At 43.7% G+C, this 21,347-nt stretch overlaps 2 protein-coding genes across 8 annotated transcripts in view; one reads left to right on the top strand and one right to left on the bottom strand.

Annotated features, from left to right (window-relative positions):
• Positions 1-12,891, bottom strand: part of SLC24A1 (solute carrier family 24 member 1) — a 42,083-nt gene extending 29,192 nt beyond the window's left edge. For 2 of the 5 annotated variants that reach the window (XM_073798906.1, XM_033849436.2), the window contains exons 1-4: positions 11,386-12,891; positions 8,539-8,673; positions 7,455-7,556; positions 3,921-4,058 (exon numbers count right to left, since the gene is read on the bottom strand). The gene's annotated coding sequence lies outside the window, so the exon portion shown is untranslated. 5 annotated transcript variants of the gene reach the window in all.
• A 63-nt stretch (positions 12,892-12,954) lies between these two features.
• The window catches only part of INTS14 (integrator complex subunit 14), a 35,013-nt gene continuing 26,620 nt past the window's right edge, over positions 12,955-21,347 (top strand). Inside the window, exons 1-3 of one of the 3 annotated variants that reach the window (XM_019948525.3) lie at positions 12,955-13,054; positions 17,588-17,871; positions 20,670-20,777. In XM_019948525.3, coding sequence (XP_019804084.1) covers positions 17,650-17,871; positions 20,670-20,777 — 330 coding nt within the window. In that variant the 5' untranslated portion in view covers positions 12,955-13,054; positions 17,588-17,649. The other 2 variants (XM_019948522.3, XM_019948527.3) reach the window with 2 other exon arrangements.

Raw genomic sequence — 21,347 nt, 5'->3', positions numbered from 1 at the left:
TGCTGTATAGGCATGCCAGCAACCCAGGTTCCTGAGCTGGGTCTACCCAGCCCTCCTAGGGATGCTTGCAAGAGGTCTGCCCACACTCTGCAGGTCCAGTCAGAGTTGCTGGGAGCTCAGTCATCTGTAGCTGGTGTCCCAGGCCACAAATCTCACCTTATCCAAGGCAAAAGGGAAGTAAGGAGATATGATTTTAAGCTTTAGACAGAAAGGGGCAGTTGTGGAAAGCAGTACATGGCTCTATGTGTTTTTACTGGACTGATTTTAAAATGATTCCACCATCATTCAGAGAGGACAAAGCTTAAAATTTAACGTCACGAAGCTTCCCAGACAGTGTGTGGTGTCATGGGAGGAACATGGGGAATAGAGTCAAAGGCTAGGTTCCCAGATCTGCTGCTTACTAGCTGTGTCACCCCGGACAGGCTGAACCTCAGTGCTTCATCTGTAAAATGGGCATGATAACATATGCACTGATTATGCAAAGATTATCTCTGAAAGGACATCTGGAAAAGGGAAACTAATGGTCAGGGATCAGAGGGAGACTTACTTTTCAGTATATCCTATTATTCAGTCTAACTGTTTAACCTTTTTATCCTGTGCATTGTATAATATTTTAAATTTAATTTCATAGAAATAATAATAGTAATAACAATACCCATCTATGTAAATAGTAATAACAATAGCTATGTCACAGGAATGTTAGGAGAGTAAAAACACATCTGGTCTGGGAAAAGCATTGTACAGAATCAATGCCCCGTAGGGGTTAGTTTTACATAAGGACTCAGGAGGGAAAAACATTTAAGGCCCTCAAAGAATTCTCAATTTATAAAGAAGGGCAGAGAAGCCCAGTCCAACTAAATATGAAATCTCTAATCAATGTCCACAGGTTATTACAAAACAATAACTAGAAATGATCAGTTTTGCATAAGAAGTAATATATTACAAGTTAGATGAATAACCCATAGAATCTTAGGTCATTAAAGGTGGAAAGAATTACTGACACTGTTTAATGCAACTCCCCATTTGAGACATGAAGAAACTGAGGTCCAGAGACATGTGACTTGCTCAACATCACACAGCTAGTGAGCAGCAGTGCAGATGAGCTTTCTAAAGTCCCAGTCTTTCCAGCATACCACACTAATTAGCAATGCAAATACAATTGTCTTAAAAAGCAAAATAAGTATGGAATAAGTGAATTTCCTTCTTTGTCCTTGATTCCTATCATTGTCTTTCCACCATCTCCCTGTCTATCTAACCCTCGCCATATACTCAACACTCTGAATCTCCAAAAGAAACTTTGGAGAGTATCTCTTTCTGGTGTGCCACTGTTATGTAACAGAGCTGAGCTGCCACCCCAGCTGATCCCTCCTACCTAATCACATCATTTACCTTCAAACCTGGACATCTGGGTATCTTCTCAGTTCTGGAAACTTGTCAGAATCCAGGGTCTCAAAGAGTGAGTCTGAAGCTGTACAGCAGGGAACACCCCATCTCCTGCTCCCAGCTCCCCTATGGAATCCTAATTCAAGGCAGGGTCAGGTATGAAGGGCATCTCAGGGGAAGGATATCCAATCCCTGCTAATCCCCGCCTCTAAGAAGCTTATCAGGGCATTGTACAAGTTCTGGGTCCCACTGTCTCTGCCAGAGCCTGAGAGAGTAGACCTTCCCCCAAAGACAGATGGATTCTCTGTGGGCCCCTCCATTCAAGGGGGAAACTGGGGGAACTTCTCAAACTAATTTCTAAGCTCTGAGAATGAGAGATGATCCACAGTTTCCGGAAAGATTTGGAAAGATTCTGAAGGCACTCTGTGGGAACCAAGAGAAAGTGCCTGAGGCTTAAAAGATCAGAAGACCTCAGTTAGCACCAGGCTCTGTTTGCTACTGTGTGATTCTAAATGTAATTTAAATGTAAATGGAGAGATAATAACACCTGTCCTACCTATTTGAAGGGTGGATGTGACAATCAAAGTTAAAAATAAGGGAGTATCTACTCAATTTTGCTGTAGAACCTAAAACTGCTCTAAGAAATAAAATCTATTTTTAAAAATGAGGGAATGTGAGAGAAATACTTTACAAACTTTAAAGCATTTCACACATGAAAAATATTTTATTAGGCCTAAGGGAAATTCTTGAGGGAGAGGGCACTGACAGATCTCCCCAGTGCAGGCTGGGACATACTGTCAACTGAAATAAAATACACAACCTAAAAGTAAATAAAACCAAATGTTTTATTTGGGGCGTTACTGAGGACTTAGGCCTGGAATACAACCTCTCAGATAGCTCTGAGGGATTGTTCCAAAGAGGTAAGGGAGGAGCCAGGATATATAGGAGCTTTTGCCAAAAAACCCCAGGTAGTCAAACACCAAAATATTACTGCTAGTTAAAGAAAAACCAGACATCTCAAGTTGAGTTAACTGATTTTCTATATATGGGACGATGCAAGAGTCTGGGCTTAATGAAATTATTCCTTTGATATGCACCTTACTTATGGGGGTGGGGGCAGCTTAAGTGCCTGATGGCTTGATGGCCACAACATGCTTTGCTTACTGATATGGCAGGTGACATTATTTGTCCACAGCACTTCCTCTTGGTCATAAATTCAACCAACATTTGGGAGGCATTTTATGACCAATTTTGTCTCATGGCTCTAGGAAGTGGTTCCTGGATCAGGCAAAGATTCTGTTGATAGGCCACTCAATGTGCTACTTTTTGGATCAGGCCCTATTGATAATCTAAAATTCTCTGGAATAGGCTGGCGGTCCAGTGGTTAGGATTTGACGCTTTCACTGCCGGGGCCCGGGTTCGATCCCTGGTCGGGGGACTACGATCCCACAAGCCGCATGGCACAGCCTAAAAAAAAAAAAAAAAATTTCTCTGGATCTCCGTCTTACTAGTCTATTATGATCCAGGAAATATTTTCTGCTTCTTCCCATACCTAGAGTTGCACTATTACGATTATTCTACATAAAGTTTTACAATTTAAAAGATCCATTGTTTGGCCACTGACGAGTAGTATTTTAATAGCGACTCAAACCAGTAAGATGCAAGGGGCATCCCCATAAGAGAGTGCAAAAGATGTAGCCTCCAGAAAATCTAGAAAGTTTACTCCCAAAAACAGTCTAAGAAAGTAAAGGGCCTTCATTGTACAGGTGGATGCAATGAAGGTTAAGATGACAAAGGCCCCTTCTTGGCTGGGACCCCTTATGACAAATTTCCCTGAGAGCTGGCACAGCCAGACCAAAAACAACAATAAAAAACTGCTCAGAATCCCAGTCTATTCGACTGGCTGTCAAATGTACACCATATGTGTACCGCCCAGATGGCAGAGACCAAGCTCTCAAAACACACACACACACAGCCCCCCCCCCCCCCAAGAATATCAGGTAGAACCTTCACATCTCAAAGACACAAGGAGAGAACTGCAAGTTCTCCCTAGAAGGGCTTTTATTTCTTTAAGGTCAGAATTCTGAAAAAACGTTTTATCAAGCTGGCTTTCTCTAACTTAACTGCTTACACAATAAAAAGCCCCATATTGGCCATTTTCAGGGAGAGATTTCCTTTAATTCCCAATTAAGTAAGTACTTGTAGCTAAGTTTGTATATACATAAACCTGGCTGGGGTATTAGTTGGAGGCTGGCTTTCTGATGCCCCTCATTTAGGAAAGATGTTAGGCCAGTCTCTTACCTAATCACCCAGTTTAGACAGCTCAGTGTCACTCAACTGAGCAACCTAGTGTCTTTCAACCAGGCTCCCCTAGTATCTTTCAGCTGGGAGGTACTTTTTCCCAATGTCTTTCAACCAGGTCCCCACCCCACCCCATATCTTTCAACTGGGTAGCCAGGTACCTATTGTACACTGCCAATTAAAACTCAGGAACATCAACCAATAATCGGGAGATCTGAGAACCAGGAGAGACTCACCCAAATTCATCTGGACTCTCCAAGGAGGCGAATGGGCACAAGAGGCCTCTGCTGGTACCAAGGCTCTGGTTCCTCCTAGAGTTCAGGTGACGGAGGGAAGTCTGCTCTGGGTCCCTTTAAGGTCACCTAAACTGTCAACTGAAAAAAAAAAGCACAACCTAAAACTTGAGAATTATGTTTTATTTGGGGAATTACTAAGGACTTAAGCCCAGGATACAGCCTCTCAGATAGTTCTGAGGGACTACTCTGAAGAGGTAAGGGAGGAGCCAGGATACACAGGAGTTTTTGCAGAAAACCCAGGTAGTTGAACATCAAAAGATTACTGCTAGGGCTTCCCTGGTGGAGCAGTGGTTGAGAGTCCGCCTGCCGATGCAGGGGACACGGGTTTGTGCCCCGGTCCGGGAAGATCCCACACGCTGCGGAGCAGCTGGGCCTGTGAGCCATGGCCGCTGAGCTGAACCTGTGCGTCCGGAGCCTGTGCTCCGCAACGGGAGAGGCCACAACAGTGAGAGGCCCGCGTACCGCAAAAAAAAAAGATTACTGCTAGTTAAAGGAAAATTAGACATCTCAAGTTAATGAGTTTAGTGTTTTTCTACGTATGGGAAGATGCAAGCATCTGGACTTAATGAAATTATTCCTTTGATATGTACCTTAAGTATCTAGGGCCAGGAGCCTGTTTATCTCCATCCTGAGTTCCCCTCCGGCTGCACCACTGGGAGGGAGTGTGGGGCAGCTGTAGTGGCTGATGGCTTGACGGTCACGTCATCCTTTGTTTACTGATATGGCAGGCAACATCCTTTGTCCACAATCCCAAGATACCTGAGGAATTGTGCGTCTAGCTCATGGCCGGAGCTGACTGATATGGGAGTGGAGCAAGGCAGTGGGGGCGGGGGGTGTCTCATGATCCTACCCACTCACCTGGAAACCATTTCAATCATTCAGCTAACTCTGCCTGATACTTACTGATTGCTCCTCTTTCCCTTCTCTGTTTCCCCCAAGGTACAGGGATAGCATGCTGCTTTGATTACTTCCATCTGAAATATCAGGTAATCCCTCACAGCTTCATCCCTGCCCTATTTCACCCTGAGTGAAGGTACCCAGACCCCTCTGCTGAAGCACACAGTGGCGCTCACTCTCTGTGGAAAAGCTGTCTTCATCTCTGGGTGTCCAGGGGTCACTCTGGGTGTTGTAAGCCTGGGTAGAGGGGCTGACCTCTGCTAGTTACCACATCGTTGCCTCTTAAGAGTGCTGCAGGCAAAACCAGATCTAGTTACACCAACTGTCTAACACAGTCACAGTTTGGTTCAGAAAGATGGAAAAAGGAACCCAATTCATGAGGGGAAATTATGAGTGATCTTTTTTTTCTAGAATAATTCCTCTATTTTTACATTATATGTGCAATATAGAAAATTCAGGAGAGGACTTCCCTGGCAGTCTAGTGGTTAAGCCTCCACACTTCCAGTGCAAGGGGTGTGGGTTTGATCCCTGGTCGGGGAACTAAGATTCTGCAGGCCGCCATGTGGCACGGCCAAATAAAAAGAAAATTCAGGAGAGGAAAAATACTCAGAAAAGGATTCCTTTCTCTCATACACTCCTAACTGTTACCAAGGAGTTCTTTCTAGCATCTAACCTAACTCCCACTGTTGGGGGCAAACCTGGTTCCTTATGTCTTGTTCTCATGGGGTTATGGCACACTTTGAAATTCAACAGGCTATAGAAAAGTTTGCTGCTCAACCAAGAGTGGAAGCATTGTCTGTACCAGTGGTGTGAGTTTAGGCAAGAATTTAACTTCTCAATGACTGTAAAATGAGGGTAATAATGACACTACTTGCTTGGTAGGCTCATTGTAAGAATTAAGTTATATGTTAATATGTAAAACACATTAACAGTGGTGGTACCGTTGTTGTTATTCTGCTTTTGGAGATCATAGTCAGACTGTGTTGGTGGGAAGCAGATCTCCATGCATTCCATTGTGATAACGCTTTACTGTGTAATAACCTGATTAATGTTCGCATTAATCTCTTACTAGCAGGTGAGCTCCTGTCTTAATCACGGCTGAAACCCCAGAGTCCAGAACGGTGTCTGGCACTCAAAAAATTTATTTGTTGGGGCTTCCCTGGTGGTGCAGTGGTTAAGAATCCGCCTGCCATTGCAGGGGACACGGGTTCGAGCCCTGGTCCAGGAAGATCCCACAGGCTGTGGAGCAACTGAACCCGTACACCACAACTACTGAGCCTGTGCTCTAGAGCCCGCAAGCCACAACTACTGAGCCCGTGTGCTGCAACTACTGAAGCCCACGTGCCTAGAGCCCGTGCTCTGCAATGAGAAGCCACCACAATGAGAAGCCTGTGCACTGCAACGAAGAGTAGCCCCCTCTCGCCACAACTAGAGAAAGCCCCGTGTGCAGCAACGAAGACCCAATGCAGCCATAAATAAATAAATAAATAAATAACTCTGTGCCTCTGTTTAAAAATAAATTAATTAATTAATATATTTGTTGATGGACTGAAAATGTACATCCCAGTGAGGAGATGCTCAGAGATGGAGCACCTGAGCTACACATGTGTGGGGTGGGGAGATGCCCACTCATAAAGGCTCACGGCCTTTCAGAGATCAGACTGCTGGAGAAAGACCAGCACCACCAAGGAGGGGAAGCTGATCTGCTTTTTCTATAAAGTTGTCTTATTTTATCCTCTCCCTGGAACAGGGTGGCAGGACAGGTGAGGTAAATCTAGCTGTGACTCTCACAATAATATCGGGGGCTGAGGAAGGCAGGGCTGGAGCTGGGCAGGATGGCAGGTAGGCCTTTCCTCTCCCACCCTCTGCAGCTCAAGACCTTTCCCATGGTTCTATTAGAACAGGAGGGAGAAGGAATTAGGCTTTGCACCTGACACTGAGGGTTTGTGGTTGAGGCTGGTTTATTTCTGGGCCTACCTCAGGAGTTGATATCGACCCTACAGTTGCATGGTGGAATTAGACAAGATTTGGCAGGGGGTGCAAAATCCAATGCCTTCAGGGCCTGGGTGGATAAAATTAAGCTAAATCAGCTCTATTCAAAGTCAGCGGAGAGTAATAAGGGCTGTGTCTGGACAGAGAATGAATGACCCATCTATAAGCATTCCAATGTAAAACAGTTTAAAAATATTAAAGGCAAACAAAATGGGGCTAGGGGCTGAATTTGACCTTCTAGTACTTTGCAAACTCTAATAAAGTAACAAATCTGACCAGGAGCAAGTCTCCAAAGGTCTCTCATTCTCAGGTTCCTCACTTATAAAACCAAGAATGACGAACTTCCTCATGGGGTTGCTCTAAGAGGTACAGTGAGAACTTGTGTGGAAGCACTTGGATCTGTCAGATACTGAACTGTGTCATAGTTCGAGAGCTTTTGTTTATATTGTTTTAATTGTTTATATTATATCATTTATAGGATTTCTTTTAAATGACTGTGCAGTTGTCACTAGTGGAAATGAGCAAAATAAGCCCCCAAACATCCCATGACATTTCATCTCTCCAAGCCAGTGGCTGGAGCCATACCTGAAGCAGGGAATTGCAGGGGGTGACACTTCATTTTGGTAAGTAGTTCAGAGACAGGGTTTTGGCTTCACAGTCAGGTACCCATCCCGAAGGGCCTGGGGTCTAGAGGAGAGATCAGACAGGCTCTATCAGAGGGCTTCAGTGTGGCCATGCAGGAATCCACACAGTACCAGAACAATTAACAACTCCTCTCTAAGTGAGTGTGAAACAGCCCACAGAGTAAAACTCACCCTGTCAAATCTGATTTTACAAAGGAATGTCAATTGAAGCAATAGTGAGGGGTTTTTTTTTGGCTTATCAATTAAAAAGGACTAAAAAATTTAATATCCAGTGCTGGTGAAGACACTGGGGATAGAGGGTAAATCTGATACAGCAGCACAGTGATGCTGTTAAACTGTAAGTGAGATCATGGTCTCTATACTCCAAACTTTCCAGTGGCTTCCCACCTCAGAGGAAAAGCTCCAACGATGGTCTGCCAGCATTGCTTGTAGGGCAAAAACTGAAATCTATCTAAACATTGATGGAAAACTGGTTACATAAATGATATCACATCTTTCCAATAGTCAATTACATAGCAATTAAAAGGAATGAATATACACACTCACACACACACACACACGCACATAGGTAGAAACAACTTTGCAAAGACTATGTAAGAATAGCTGTACTTTTGTCACCAGTAGATACAGAATGAATAAAACCAACCAAACAAAAAGACCTGGTACTTCATCTCTCAAACCCAGCGGTTGGAACCATACTTGAGGCAAGGAGATATATGTGGTTACTTCTAGGAAAAAACCACTAATTTCTCACTTCATGTACTTTGAAACTGTTTGAATTTTTCCCACATAAATGAATTACTTTTATAACTTTTTTAAAACTAGTTTTGTTTTGCTTTATCTGCTTTTTCATTGAAATATACTACCAAAGTTGTAAGAGGGTGAAGAGTGAGCCTGGCAAGACAGATGCAGGCCCAGATCATGAGAGGCCTTTAAAAATTTAGAGTTTACAACATTTTTCAAAGGAGAGGGGGTCCTAAATAAAGAAGTTCAGTTCTACTTTCTTAGACAAATGTAGTACCCACCAAATTTTCTCTGTTTTCTCCCTTTGACCTTTCTTCTAATAACCTCTCTTCCTTCCCTCCTATCTTCTTTCCACAAATGCATATTGAGTGTCACGTGCCAGACCCTGAGGATCCAGTGGTGGATAAGATTCACCCCTATTTACAGAGCAGAGATGAAGTTAATTGAAACTGGAATTGTACAAAATCGCTTCTTTGTTCAATGAGTCTTTCCATTATTTTAGACTGGGGAAGCTCTGTGGTTTTCTCAAATGCTGTGGAAAAGACTGAAGGAGGATTGAGAGGGAGGTCAGAGTTTCCTCATCAAATACGTTGCAAATGAAGAAAGACATGGAGGAATAAACCTATAGATTAAGAGATTTCAGAGATATATCAAGAGATTGCAGTGATATTTATGAGACAACTGGATATTTGAAAGCTGACTGGGTATTTGATGATATTAGAGATTTATTGTTAATTATTTTAAATGTGACAATGGTAGTGTAATTGTTGTGGGTTTAAGTCTCTCTCTGTCAAGAGAATGAGAAGACAAGTCGGACTGGGAGAAAATATTTGCAAAATACATGTCTGATAAGGGACTGTTATCCAAAATACACAAACAACACTTAAAACTCAACAAGGGGGACTTCCCTGGTGGTCCAGTGGTTAAGAATCCACCTTCCACTGCAGGGGGCGTGGGTTCTATCCCTGGTCAGGGAACTAAGATCCCACATGCAGCCAAAAAATCAATCAATCAATTAATCAATCAATAAAAGATGTTTAAAAAAAAAAACTCAACAAGAAGAAAACAAACAACCTGATTAAAAAATGGGCAAAAGACCTGAACAGGTCTTTTTACCAAAGGCGATATACAGATGGCATGTAAGCATATGAAAAGATGTTCAACATCATGTAACACTAGGGAACTGCAAATTAAAACAACAATGAGATACCACTATACAGCTATTACAATAGTGAAAATCCAGAACACTGACAACATCAAATGCTGGTGAGAATGTAGAGCATCAGGAACTCTCATTCACTGCTGCTGGGAATATATAATGGTACAACTACTCTGAAAGACAGTTTGGCAGTTTCCTACAAAACTAAACATATGCTTACCATACAAGCCAGCAATCTCTCTCCATGGTATTTATTCAATTGAGTTGAAAAACCTATGCCCATACAAAGCCATGCACAAGGATGTTTATGGCAGCCTTAGTGATAACTGCCAAAACTTGGAAGCAACCAAGATATTCTTCAGCAAACTGTGGTACTTCCAAACAGTGGAATATTATATAGCACTAAAAAGAAATGAGCTATCAAGCCATGAACAGACATAAAGGAAACTTAAATGCATATTACTAAGCAAAAGAAGTCAATCTGAAAAGACTGCTCACTGTATGATTCTAACTATATGACATTCTGGGAAGGGCAAACCATGAAGACAGTAGAAGATCAGTGGTTCCTGGGAGTCATGGGAGAGGGAGGGATAAAAAGAGCACAAAGGATTTTTAGAGCAGTGAAACTACTCTGTATGATACTACAATGGTAGATACATGTCATTATACATTCGTCAAAACCCATAGAATGTACAACACCAAGAGTGAACCCTATAATAAACTATGGACTTTGGGTGATATTGATGTGTCAATGTAGGTTCATAGAGTATAACAAATGTATCACTCTGGTGCTGGGATGCTGATAGTGGAGGAGGCTGTGTGTGTGCGGACAGAGTATTTGGGAACTCTCTGTACTTTCCACTCCACTTTGCTGTGAACCTAAAAGTGCTCTAAAAATAAAGTTTATTAATTTAAAAAATCCTTCTCTTTTAGAGATACATAATGAAATACTTATGGACAAGATGTTATGCTATCTGTGATCTGTATCAAAACAATATGTTGGGGAGAAGTGGATAGGGGTATAAATGGAACAAGACTGAGAATTGAGTTGATAGTAGAAATAGGGTGAAGGGTACATGGGGATTTGTTATGCTATTCCCCTATCTTTGTCTGTGTTTGAAAATCTTCAATGATAAAAATTTTTAAGAAGACAAAAGGGTCATATCTACAATTTCTTTGGACTTTCACTTTGGTGAAAATAGAGGAATGGGGTAGGATGATGAGGGAAAGCAGATAGCCTGGAGCTTGGAAGTATGATTTGGAAGTGGACACGGTCCAGACTAGAGGAGGCAGGAAGGAAGACATAGGGCAAAGGACAGCACCGAAAATGGAAAGGGAGGGAAGAACAGAAAAGGAATGTGGGCTCACCACCTTCCCCTAACCTCTCTCTTCCCCTTTTCCTCACTCACTCACTCCTTACCCTTCCTCTCTGTAGGTGAGGAAGGAAATCATCTTGGGAACTTAACAATGAAGATTCCAGGCACCAACCCATGAAATTCCAATTCAGTCAGCATGGCCTGGGAATCTACATTTTCAACACGTGCTGTTGGAGAACTGGATGGGTATATGAACCTCCCTTGAACCCCAGTACGTGGCTTCTGTGAGCAGCTTGCTATTTCTGTCACTAACCTTTACTCTGCCAGACTGGAGACCAAATCACTCTCCCTTTCAAAGCCTCTGTGACAGCTGTCTACTGTTTCAAAGCAGGAAAAAATAAAGGGAATGATAGATTATGCAAAGGAAGTTGTTTACCGATTTCCTTTAATGTATGTGTGGAAACATGCAAATGCTAAGGGTCTCTTGAGTGGGAAAAAGAAATTTATTAGCCAGCTATGGCTTGAAAGACCTCTCCTTTAAGACCTTCTAACTCTTTGTGCTAATGTTCTCTGAATTTTATATTCACTCAACAACCTTTTGATTTTTAATGGGATTCTACTAAGAATTAAAAAACAAAAACAAAAGCACTTACCAGTTGCCCTAAATGATGTGGTCCTCTTGGTAGTCCTACCTTTTATCATCAGTTTTAATCGATTGCCTTTTGCTTCCCTGGTGTCCTGAAAGCCTGTATTCAGAAGAACTAGAAGATGTGATCACCCATCAGCAAGCTAATAAACTTAATCTTTAGGACTGGGTAAGGTAATGAATCAGTCCATGGAGCTGAGCTGGAACTACCAGGAGAACAGTGACCGCAGGGCTAAGTCATCATCACATTAGGGGTAGCTCGAAAATTCCCTTGCCCACACGTTCTTGGCCACATTCCTCCCACTAGGGAAAGAATAAGAAACTACAACGAAGTAATCAGAACGCAGCCTTACTTACCTAGATTCCAGTGCCTGCTCAAGTATAAAAGGGTCTTAAGATGGTGAAACCAGCCACGTTGGGGAGAGAAGTTCTGAAGCAAATAGGGCAGTCTGCCTGCCCCTGGGCCCTGATGCTGACAGGGTCATTCCCATGGAGTGATGTGCCTTCCTCTGCCACCTCTGATATAAGGAGGGGACAGGAAAGAACTACAAGCAACTGGAGCCCACACTCTCCCACAGAACAAGTCAGACAGACTCAGTTGTTCGGTTCAAACCTTCCTCCCTCCTTGACCCACCTCCTACCTCGCCCCCTCCCACCAACCAAAAGAAAAGGAGGCAAAGGTCTAAAGCCTTCTAGAGGCCTTTCTGTTCCCACTTGTAACCTATGTGGTCCAGCATTGTTTTTTGAACCATAACTACCCAGGGGCCTGCTGGCATCCATTCAGGCCTACCTCTAGCTGGCATTTGCTAGCTCTCTAAGAGGTTAGAAAGCAAGTCACTCCTTGTCCCCTCAAGGACCTCGCTGAGGCACAGGCTGCTATGGGACACCAAGTGGCGAGAGGTGAGGTACGCGAGGGCCCATGATGACTCACAGGAAAGCCTAAGTGCAAATCCCTCAGCAGCGCACCTTGACCAAGGCAGGGGAACTGACTGAACCCTCCCTCTACTTCCCTCAAAGGGTTCGGGGATAAAGTGAGCATCCGGGCGGAGGAGACCAAGAGGGAAAGCCTTGACGTGGAAACTGGCTCACGTCAGCTACGAAAAATACACAGCGTGCTCAGGATGAGCACTCCTCAGGCAGGAATTACAATTTATAGAGTAGGAAGAGGATTCTGGCAACTAGTTCAGAGGAGGGGTCTGAAGAGGGACGGGGAAGAGGGGCAAATATCAGTGAGGGTCAGGCTGGTGCACCAACGAGCCCAGGTGAGTGAGGAGACAGTGTGAATTGGTCACGGGGTTACCCAGACAGGTGAGGCCCACGGGCCAACGAGAGGCAGGTGGGCAGGAGGCCAGAAACAAATAAGGAAAAGCCCGAGAACGAGAAGGGAGAGAAGAGGCGAACACAGCCCGGGCCCGGCGCAGCTGGGGACTACGTGGGGAGTGGGGTCGTGGCGGTGGCCGCAAACAAAACGCTGCGAAGAGAAGCGCTGAGGAAGACGCTCCGGGAAGCTTCTCCGCTGAGTCAACGCCCTGCCCACGACGTCCTTAAAGCCCCGCCCCAAGCGCCTAGCGCACACCCGGCGCCAAGTTCCGTTTCGTCGCGCGGCCATATACTTCCGGCTGCGGCACGCTGGCGGAAAGGGTTTGGTGACGGACCGTACCGGTGATGGGCGCGGGGTGAGTAGAGGGCGCTGGAGACCGTAGACTGTCTTGGATTGCTTGTTGGAGCTGCAGGAGAAGGGGTCGGCGGCGGGGAACAACGCGGGGCCGACGCCCGGCCTTTCCGCCGCCGAGGTGGCCGCCCCGCGCCGTCTCTGCGGCGCCAGTTCCGGGCCACTGCCTTCGTTCTCCCTTCGCTCTGCCGCGCCAGAGCTCCGCACAAGCACCACGATGTCGGCCCCTTACCCAGGCCCCCTTCGCCTCCTCTTCCCATAAGAGACTTCCAGATCTTAAAGATTTTTGACTGATTTTAAGGTAAAAATACATCCCCAGGCAGACGCGATCCAAATGCAGGAGTTCTGTGTTTACAGGTTGGCACTTTAGAGGTGAAGTTGTAACGAGAACGGTGGAGGGGACTCATCCGGGCAAGAGATGTGAGGCCAACAGACAAACTTAAGAGTAGGTTAGCGGATCCCTAGAAATTCGAGTGGAATCACGCTTTAAGAGCGATACTCCTCAGAATCACTTCTTTATGAACGAGCCAATTGTCTCCTTCTGGGAAGAATTATAAATGTGTAGCTAATGGAGATGACCAAATCAAGGGGCTGAGGGCTACTTGAGAAAAGAAGACCACTAGTTGTCTTAAGCATTGTATGTAAACTGTACTTACGAGAAGGCTATGGGGGTGGGGTGGAGGACCTCAGGGTAAGAATCAACCCAAGAGAGAAGTAACATGGTGTTTTCACAAAATTGCTGGACTGTGTGGGCAGGGATTTTTTTTTTTTTAATCAGGCCTAGGCTACTTGAGTGAACCACCCTTCAAGAACATCCATCTATCTTTTACTTCTGTGCTGACAACCTGAGTTCTAAATTGGTTTCCCATGACTTTGCCATTGTTAGGAAGGTGTGTTTGGGGGTGGACACAAATGCATCAGTCTGAAGAAAGAGCCAGCTCCATAAGTGTCTTCCCAGAATGCAATCCTGCCAGCTATGGTCACCCATTCCAGTGTTACAGCAGATTTCATGAGCTGGAAATGCTTTCTTATATATGATCTAAATCTGTGTATCCTGATTCTCATTCTCCTAAGAGATGAGGCCAGTACTCTGCATCCCCAGCTTTCAGTAACGTAAAGACCTCTGTGCCTGAATGGGAATACCATAGGAGCTGGATAAACTCTATACGTGTAGAGGCATAGGAGTTCCTGATATCTCTGCTTGAACGAGGAGAGGAGGAAGTGTGTTTCTGGTGTCCAGAGTTAAAATTTGTAATGTGTTTTGCCAAAAAATTAATGTTACATCTGGTGCTGAGAGGTAGTTTACTTGTCATTATCAAGTATTTGTCAAGTACATACTGTGTGCCCACTGCTGTGATAGGTTCTGAGGAGACATTGGTGGGCAGAATCTCACACTGTCCTTGCTCTTGTTGAGCTTATCGTCTAATGTAGTGTAGTTGAACCAGTATTGCACAGCACCTCACTTCTTGAACAACACAGCTGAGACCCAGAAAGGGTCTGGAAAGACTGAGCAGATGAAATAGCACCAAGTTGATAATGCCTAAGCACATGCACGTGACAGCAGAAGAAACTCACAGGCTCTCAGAGCCTGTTAACTTTGACTTCGGACACAGTTTTAGCAAGCTGGATTACCTGGCTTTCCAGCTCATAGTAGCCAAAAAGCAACAAATCGGAAAGAGGGAGGATGATTACAGAGAAAAGTGGGATGCAAAATGATGGTCCAAAACTTAGTTACAAAGAGGAGGCACCAAAACAGAACACAACAACCTGGATCCCTTGAGTACAAGGCAGTGTTTCTGGGTATGTTCTATATACTTGTTCCATGGCATCAACTAATGATCAGAGAAGGGTTAAATGGGAAACACAGAGTTAACAAACTGGATTCTTTGCTATAGAGCTTCTCAGTGTCTTTAATAAGACCTGAACTCATTTTTCTTGGCGCATCCCTCCAGGGCAGTGTTGTGCAGCACACACTTGGGAGAATGCTGGTATAAATTAAAACATGAGGGCAGCAGCGTGCTGGGCAGTATTGGTGTTCAGAGTTGTGATGCTAAGTCAGAGTGAATTATGTTTAACATGCTGTGCTTAATGAGGCGCAGAATAAGGATGCACATTTTGGGGTTTTTTGTTTGTTTGTTTGTTTGTTTTTGCGGTCCGCGGGCCTCTCACTGTTGTGGCCTCTCCCGTTGCGGAGCACGGGCTCCGGACGCGGACGCGCAGACTCAGCGGCCATGGCTCACGGGCCCAGCTGTTCCGCGGCACGTGGGATCTGCCCAGACCGGGGCACGAACCTGTGTCCCCTGCATCGGCAGGCGGACTCTCAACCACTGCGCCACCAGGGAAGCCCCTTGGTTTTTTTTAAAAATAAATTTATTTTATTTATTTTTGGCTGCGTTGGGTCTTCGTTGCTGTGCATCGGCTTTTCTCTGGTTGTGAAGAGTGGGGCCACTGGTTGCGGTGCGCAAGCTTCTCATTGCGGTGGCTTCTCGTTGTGGAGCACGGACTCTAGGTGTGCGGGCTTCAGTAGTTGTGGCACGTGGGCTCAGTAGTTGTGGCTTGCGAGCTCTAGAGCGCAGGCTCAGTAGTTATGGTGCGCGGGCTTGTTACTCCGCGGCATGTGGGATCTTCCCAGACCAGGGCTCGAATCCGTGTCCCCTGCATTGGCAGGCAGATTCTTAAACCACTGCACCACCAGGGAATCCCACATTTTAGTTTTTTTCTATCAAAATGGTTAAACATTTTGGAAAGCAGTCTGGAAGAGTAATTTATATATCTCCTTTAGTCTTTATCGATGTTGGATACATGAGGCATTTGTATTTGAAAGGCCATTATGTGGTAAAAAGGCTTTTCCTACTTGACATGAGTCCCTGATCCCCATTTATAACATTGTTTCTGTGAGGCAATATGCTCAGAGTTCCCAACAGCCTACTTACAAATGGAATTTTAGAATAGCACACGTTTGCAGTTGGACACTGTACTAAAACAAGCCCTCTGGCCACTGTTAAGTGTTTTGAAGTAAGTTCCAAAAAAGAAATTAGTGAACATTAAATTTTCTAACTTGTTTATGTCCATCCTGAGTGTTCTCTAATTGTATATATGCAAAATTGTATGTATGCAATATATGCAGTATGATTTTTATGAAGTTGTAATCGGTGTATACATACAGGCCTGTGACCTGCTTTTCTCAGTTACTAATACTATATAAATATTTCTGATATCTGTATATGTATGATTTATTTATAGCTATATGATATTTAATTGTGTGAGTAGACTATAGTTTGCTTAATAATAGAGTAGCAGCAGCAGCAAGAGCAGATCTGTATATCTGGGAACTTTTTTCTTTATTTTTGAGCACAGAAATGTTTTCTTCATGCTAATTCTCAATCCATAATTTTAAAAGCTCTTTGTTTTCTCCATTTCTTCTACATTTTGACTTTTATACAGTTTCAAGAGATACTGCCAGCTGTCATACATATTCTTTAATTTTGCTCTTTTCCTTCATAGTTAAAGAGCTGTTGCCTCGTTTATCTGCAGTGAGTACTACTGAGGCTAGCAGTTTGTTGTTTTTGTCATGCTTAATGATTTCCAGCTTTGTCTAATTTGGACTATGACTTTACCAGCCTTTTCTTTTTTTTTTAATAATTTATTTTATTTTATTATTTTATTTATTTATTTTTGGTTGCGTTGGGTCTTCGTTGCTGCGTGCAGGCTTTTCTCTCGTTTCGGCCCGTGGGGGCTACTCTTCGTTGCGGTGCGCGGGCTTCTCATTGCGGTGGCTTCTCGTTGCGGAGCACGGGCTGTAGGCGCATGGGCTTCAGTAGTTGTGGCACCTGGGCTCAGTATCTGTGGCTCATGGGCTCTAGAGCACAGGCTCAGTAGTTGTGGTGCACAGGCTTAGTTGCTCTGCGGCATGTGGGATCTTCCCGGACCAGGGCTCGAACCTGTGTCCCCTCCATTGGCAGGCAGATTCTTAACTACTGTGCCACCAGGGAAGCCCGACTTTTTGTTTTTATATTTTGCGTTCATTTTAATTTTTTTAAAAAGGACATTAGGCAATAAGATAATTCAGCAAACACTTGCCCAAATACTGCTGTATTGAGTAAGATAGTGATGGTGCCCAAAAAGAATGGTTGATTGTCAAAAAGTACCACCATAAGACAACTAGAAATGTTCTTTAGTAAATTAAGTGTCGGAGAGGTGATGTAGGAGTGTTTGTTATATTAAGTTGTGTAAGATTTGAAAGTATTCAACTCAAGAGCTCCCTGAATTTAATATCTTGTTTTATTTTGTTTTTACTAGAAACATTTAAGATGGTCCTTGATTTATGGCCATTTAGTGGGTGATTCTAGGAGTGGTCCTCACAGTGAACTAAGCTGCTTGCTTCCCTCCCACTGAATTCCCTGCAGATTTGTCCTCACCTCCACTTAGATGGGGTTTGCCTTCACTTATTTCTGGAAAGTTAGGTTAAAATTATGATTAAAAAAATACTTTTTTCTCTCCATGACATGCAAGACCTAATCATATTTATTTTCTACAGCATTTCTCTATCTATAGCTATCTGTTTACATTCTGACTGGGAACACTGGGATCACTTTCATCATGCCTACGGTGGTGGTAATGGACGTATCCCTTTCCATGACCCGACCTGTGTCTATCGAGGGGTCCGAGGAATATCAGCGCAAGCACCTGGCAGCCCATGGTTTGACAATGCTGTTTGAACACATGGCCACAAATTACAAGCTTGAGTTTACAGCCCTGGTGGTTTTTTCATCACTCTGGGAATTGATGGTTCCCTTCACAAGAGATTATAACACCCTACAGGTACAAAAAGGAATGAGTTATTGTATGTACTGGGCCCAATTTATAGGAAGGAAACAGTATTATCATATTGCACTGAATATTTAGAACTGGAATTATTTAAAGATAAGTCTATGGGTATAATATCTGAGTATAACTGTAAAACAAAGATTCATAATCAGTAGGCCTTCTGCCTTTGGTAGAGCTATGAGTTAGAGCTGTGAGTTGTTGCTGTAGCCTCCTCTTTTGGTTTTCTGGAATTCTCTGTGGGAGGGGAGCATCTCAGGATGTAGTGCCCTGTTCCCTAAAGTTCAGGATCTTTAGGTTCAACACTTTTCTATTTTTCTATAAAACTTGAGATGAAAAACAGTCCTTCCAGGGACTTCCCTGGTGGCTCAGTGATTAAGAATCCGCCTACCAATGCAAGGGACACGGGTTTGAGCCCTGGTCCGAGAAGATCCCACATACCGTGGAGCAACTAAGCCCATGCGGCACAACTACTGAGCCTGCAAGCCACAGCTACTGAGCCCATGCACCTAGAGCCCGTGCTACGCAACGAGAAAAACCACCGCAAGGAGAAACCCATGCACCACAACAAAGAGTAGCCACCGCTTGCTGCAACTAGAGAAACCCCACATGCAGCGATGAAGACCCAACACAGCCAAAAATAAATAAATTTTAAAAAAAGAAAATTAGTCCTTCCTTATAAAATCCTTATTCTAGAGTAATTCAGGAGTATATTTCCTCCGCAACAAATAGCCTTTGATTTACAGATGCCAAGAAATCATTTTAAAACCTTGATTGATAGGTGTTACCTTCCAAAGGTGTTGTCTGTGATATGCCAAAGAATTACTTTCTGACAACATCTCTAAATTATTACTATTCCCAACAATACCTAGCACAGTTCCTTGCCCATAGTGAGCAGTCAGTAAGTGTTTGTGGAATTAAAATGAACAGTTTGATAGTTGCTAGGCAGTTTAGAAATCCAGGATCAGTATAGTTTGCTTTTTAAAATATAAATAATAAAATTTTGTTAAATCATTTATTATCTCACATTTTTTAAAAAAATCTATTTATTTATTTTGGCTGCACCGGGTCTTAGTTGCAGCATGTGAACTTTCAGTTGCAGCATGCAGACCCTTAGTTGTGGAATGCAGAGTCTCAGTTGCAGCATGTGGGCTTCTTAGTTTTGGCGTGTGGACTCTTAGTTGCGGCATGTGAACTCTTAGTTACAGCATGAATGTGGGATCTAGTTCTCTGACCAGAGGTCGAACCCAGGCCCCCTGCATTGGGAGCATGGAGTCTTACCCACTGGACCACCAAGGAAGTCCCTATCTCACATTTTTTTAAGTGACTCAAAAGCTTTTTTTTTTTTTTTTTCATTTTTTAATTGCACTGGATTTCTTATAGATGAGTAAACTAAGAATCTTGGATGTTCAGCAGTTCTGAAATTTAAAGAATTGCTATATAGGTAGTGAAGAGTAATGGTTGAGTCCTGGAGTCTGACTGACTGGGTTCAAATCTAGATTCTGCCACTTCTAGGTGTAAGACCTGGGAAAGTGACCTAATCGTTTTGTACCTCAGTTTCCTTATTTTAAAAATAGGTTAATTGGGCTTCCCTGGTGACGCAGTGGTTAAGAATCCGCCTGCCAATGCAGGGGACATGGGTTCAAGCCCTGGTCCGGGAAGATCCCACATGCCACAGAGCAACTAAGCCTGTGCACTACAACTACTGAGCCTGCGCTCTAGAGCCTGTGAGCCACAACTACTGAAGCCTGCGTGCCACAACTACTGAAGCCTGCTTGCCACAACTACGGAAGCCCACACACCTAGAGCCCGTGCTCCGCAACAAGAGAAGCCACTGCAATGAGAAGCCTGCACACCGCAACAAAGAGTAGCCCCCGCTCACCACAACTAGAGAAAGTCCGTGCACAGCAACGAAGACCCAACGCAGCCAAAAATAAATAAATGAAATTTTTTTTAAATAAAGAAAATAAAAATAGATTCATTATCTATACCTTATAGCAGGGGTCCCCAACCCCCACCCCCAGCCACACAGCGGGAGGTGAGGAGTGGGCAGCCAGCAAAGCTTCATCTGCTGCTCCCCATCGCTCACATTACCGCCTTAACCATCCCCTGCCCCGCCCCACCCACCCCCCGTCTGGAAAAACTGTCTTCCACGAAACTGGTGCCTGACCAAAAAGGTTGGGGACCACTGCGTTATAGGATGTTGTCGTGATTAAATGCATGTAAAATGCCTAGAATGATGATAGTATTCAGTAAATTTTGTCATTATTTTTGTGATGTCTTCAAACGTTTTTCATTTTAATTATTTCTTTCAAGGTCCACTTAATAAAGATATGAACTTGATGGACAATTCACTCTCACCTGATGAGAGAACAGAATAAAGGGAAGCTCTTTTTTTTTTTTTTTGTGGTGGTACGCGGGCCTCTCACTGTGTGGCCTCTCCCGTTGCAGAGCACAGGCTCCGGACGTGCAGGCTCAGTGGCCATGGCTCACGGGCCCAGCCGCTCCGCGGCATGTGGGATCTTCCCGGACCAGGGCACGAACCCATGTACCCTGCATCGGCAGGCAGACTCTCAACCACTGAGCCACCAGGGAAGCCCAGGGAAGCTCTTTTAATCATCCTTTATAGTTGAGGAAATCTTTTTTACCATTTTTCTTTAAGAACGTATGATTTGGGCTCTCAGAAACACAGTGTCCCCTGTGTAACATTCATGCTTTGAACAGTTTATGTTTTTTTCTGGTAACAAATTAAAACAGTAAATAATAATGAGCAATTTTATCTTTCATTCAATCAGGAAGCACTAAGTAATATGGATGATTATGATAAAACCTGCTTGGAGTCTGCATTAGTTGGTGTTTGCAATATCGTTCAGCAAGAATGGGGTGGTGCAATTCCTTGTCAGGTAATGATCAATTCTTTTTCTTTGCCCTAAGTTAAAATCATTAACCACTGAGGCGCTTCATTTTTGTTCAGGCTCTGACACAGCATACATTGTAATTTCCACAAACTGTATTATACACTTTTGGTATCTTTTTAAAAGAAGGCACTAAATCAACACTAATATATTCAGAAAGCAGCACAAATATGCCTTTAAGGAAAGCATCCTCCTAGTAAATTGACTTACCTCAAACTAGCATTGTTTGTATAAAACACAAAGGGCTCACAGTGGAATTTTAGAACACCCCCTGGAAGGGGCGATTATAATTTTGAGTGATATAATTGTAAACATCAGTACAATATAGTCTATCTTCATTATTCCAGTGTAGCATTTATTCAGCAGACTTTTAACCTTCTCAACTACCTGGGTTGTCTAAAAAGTGAGGTGTATGTCATAAAATCTGTTGCCCTTTCCTTAAGAGTCCACAATAGGTCCACATATAGCATCAAATCAGAGCAGAGTTGTAGCAATTGGAAGTTTGCTATAAACAGGTTCTTTGAGAAGTGGTAGCATATTTTAAAGGAGAAAACAGAA

The sequence above is a fragment of the Tursiops truncatus genome, chromosome 2, assembly GCF_011762595.2.
Source record: "Tursiops truncatus isolate mTurTru1 chromosome 2, mTurTru1.mat.Y, whole genome shotgun sequence".
NCBI classification, from domain to species: Eukaryota; Metazoa; Chordata; class Mammalia; order Artiodactyla; family Delphinidae; genus Tursiops; species Tursiops truncatus.
Note: the sequence above shows the minus strand (reverse complement) of the source record. Positions and strands in the feature narration are given on the sequence as shown.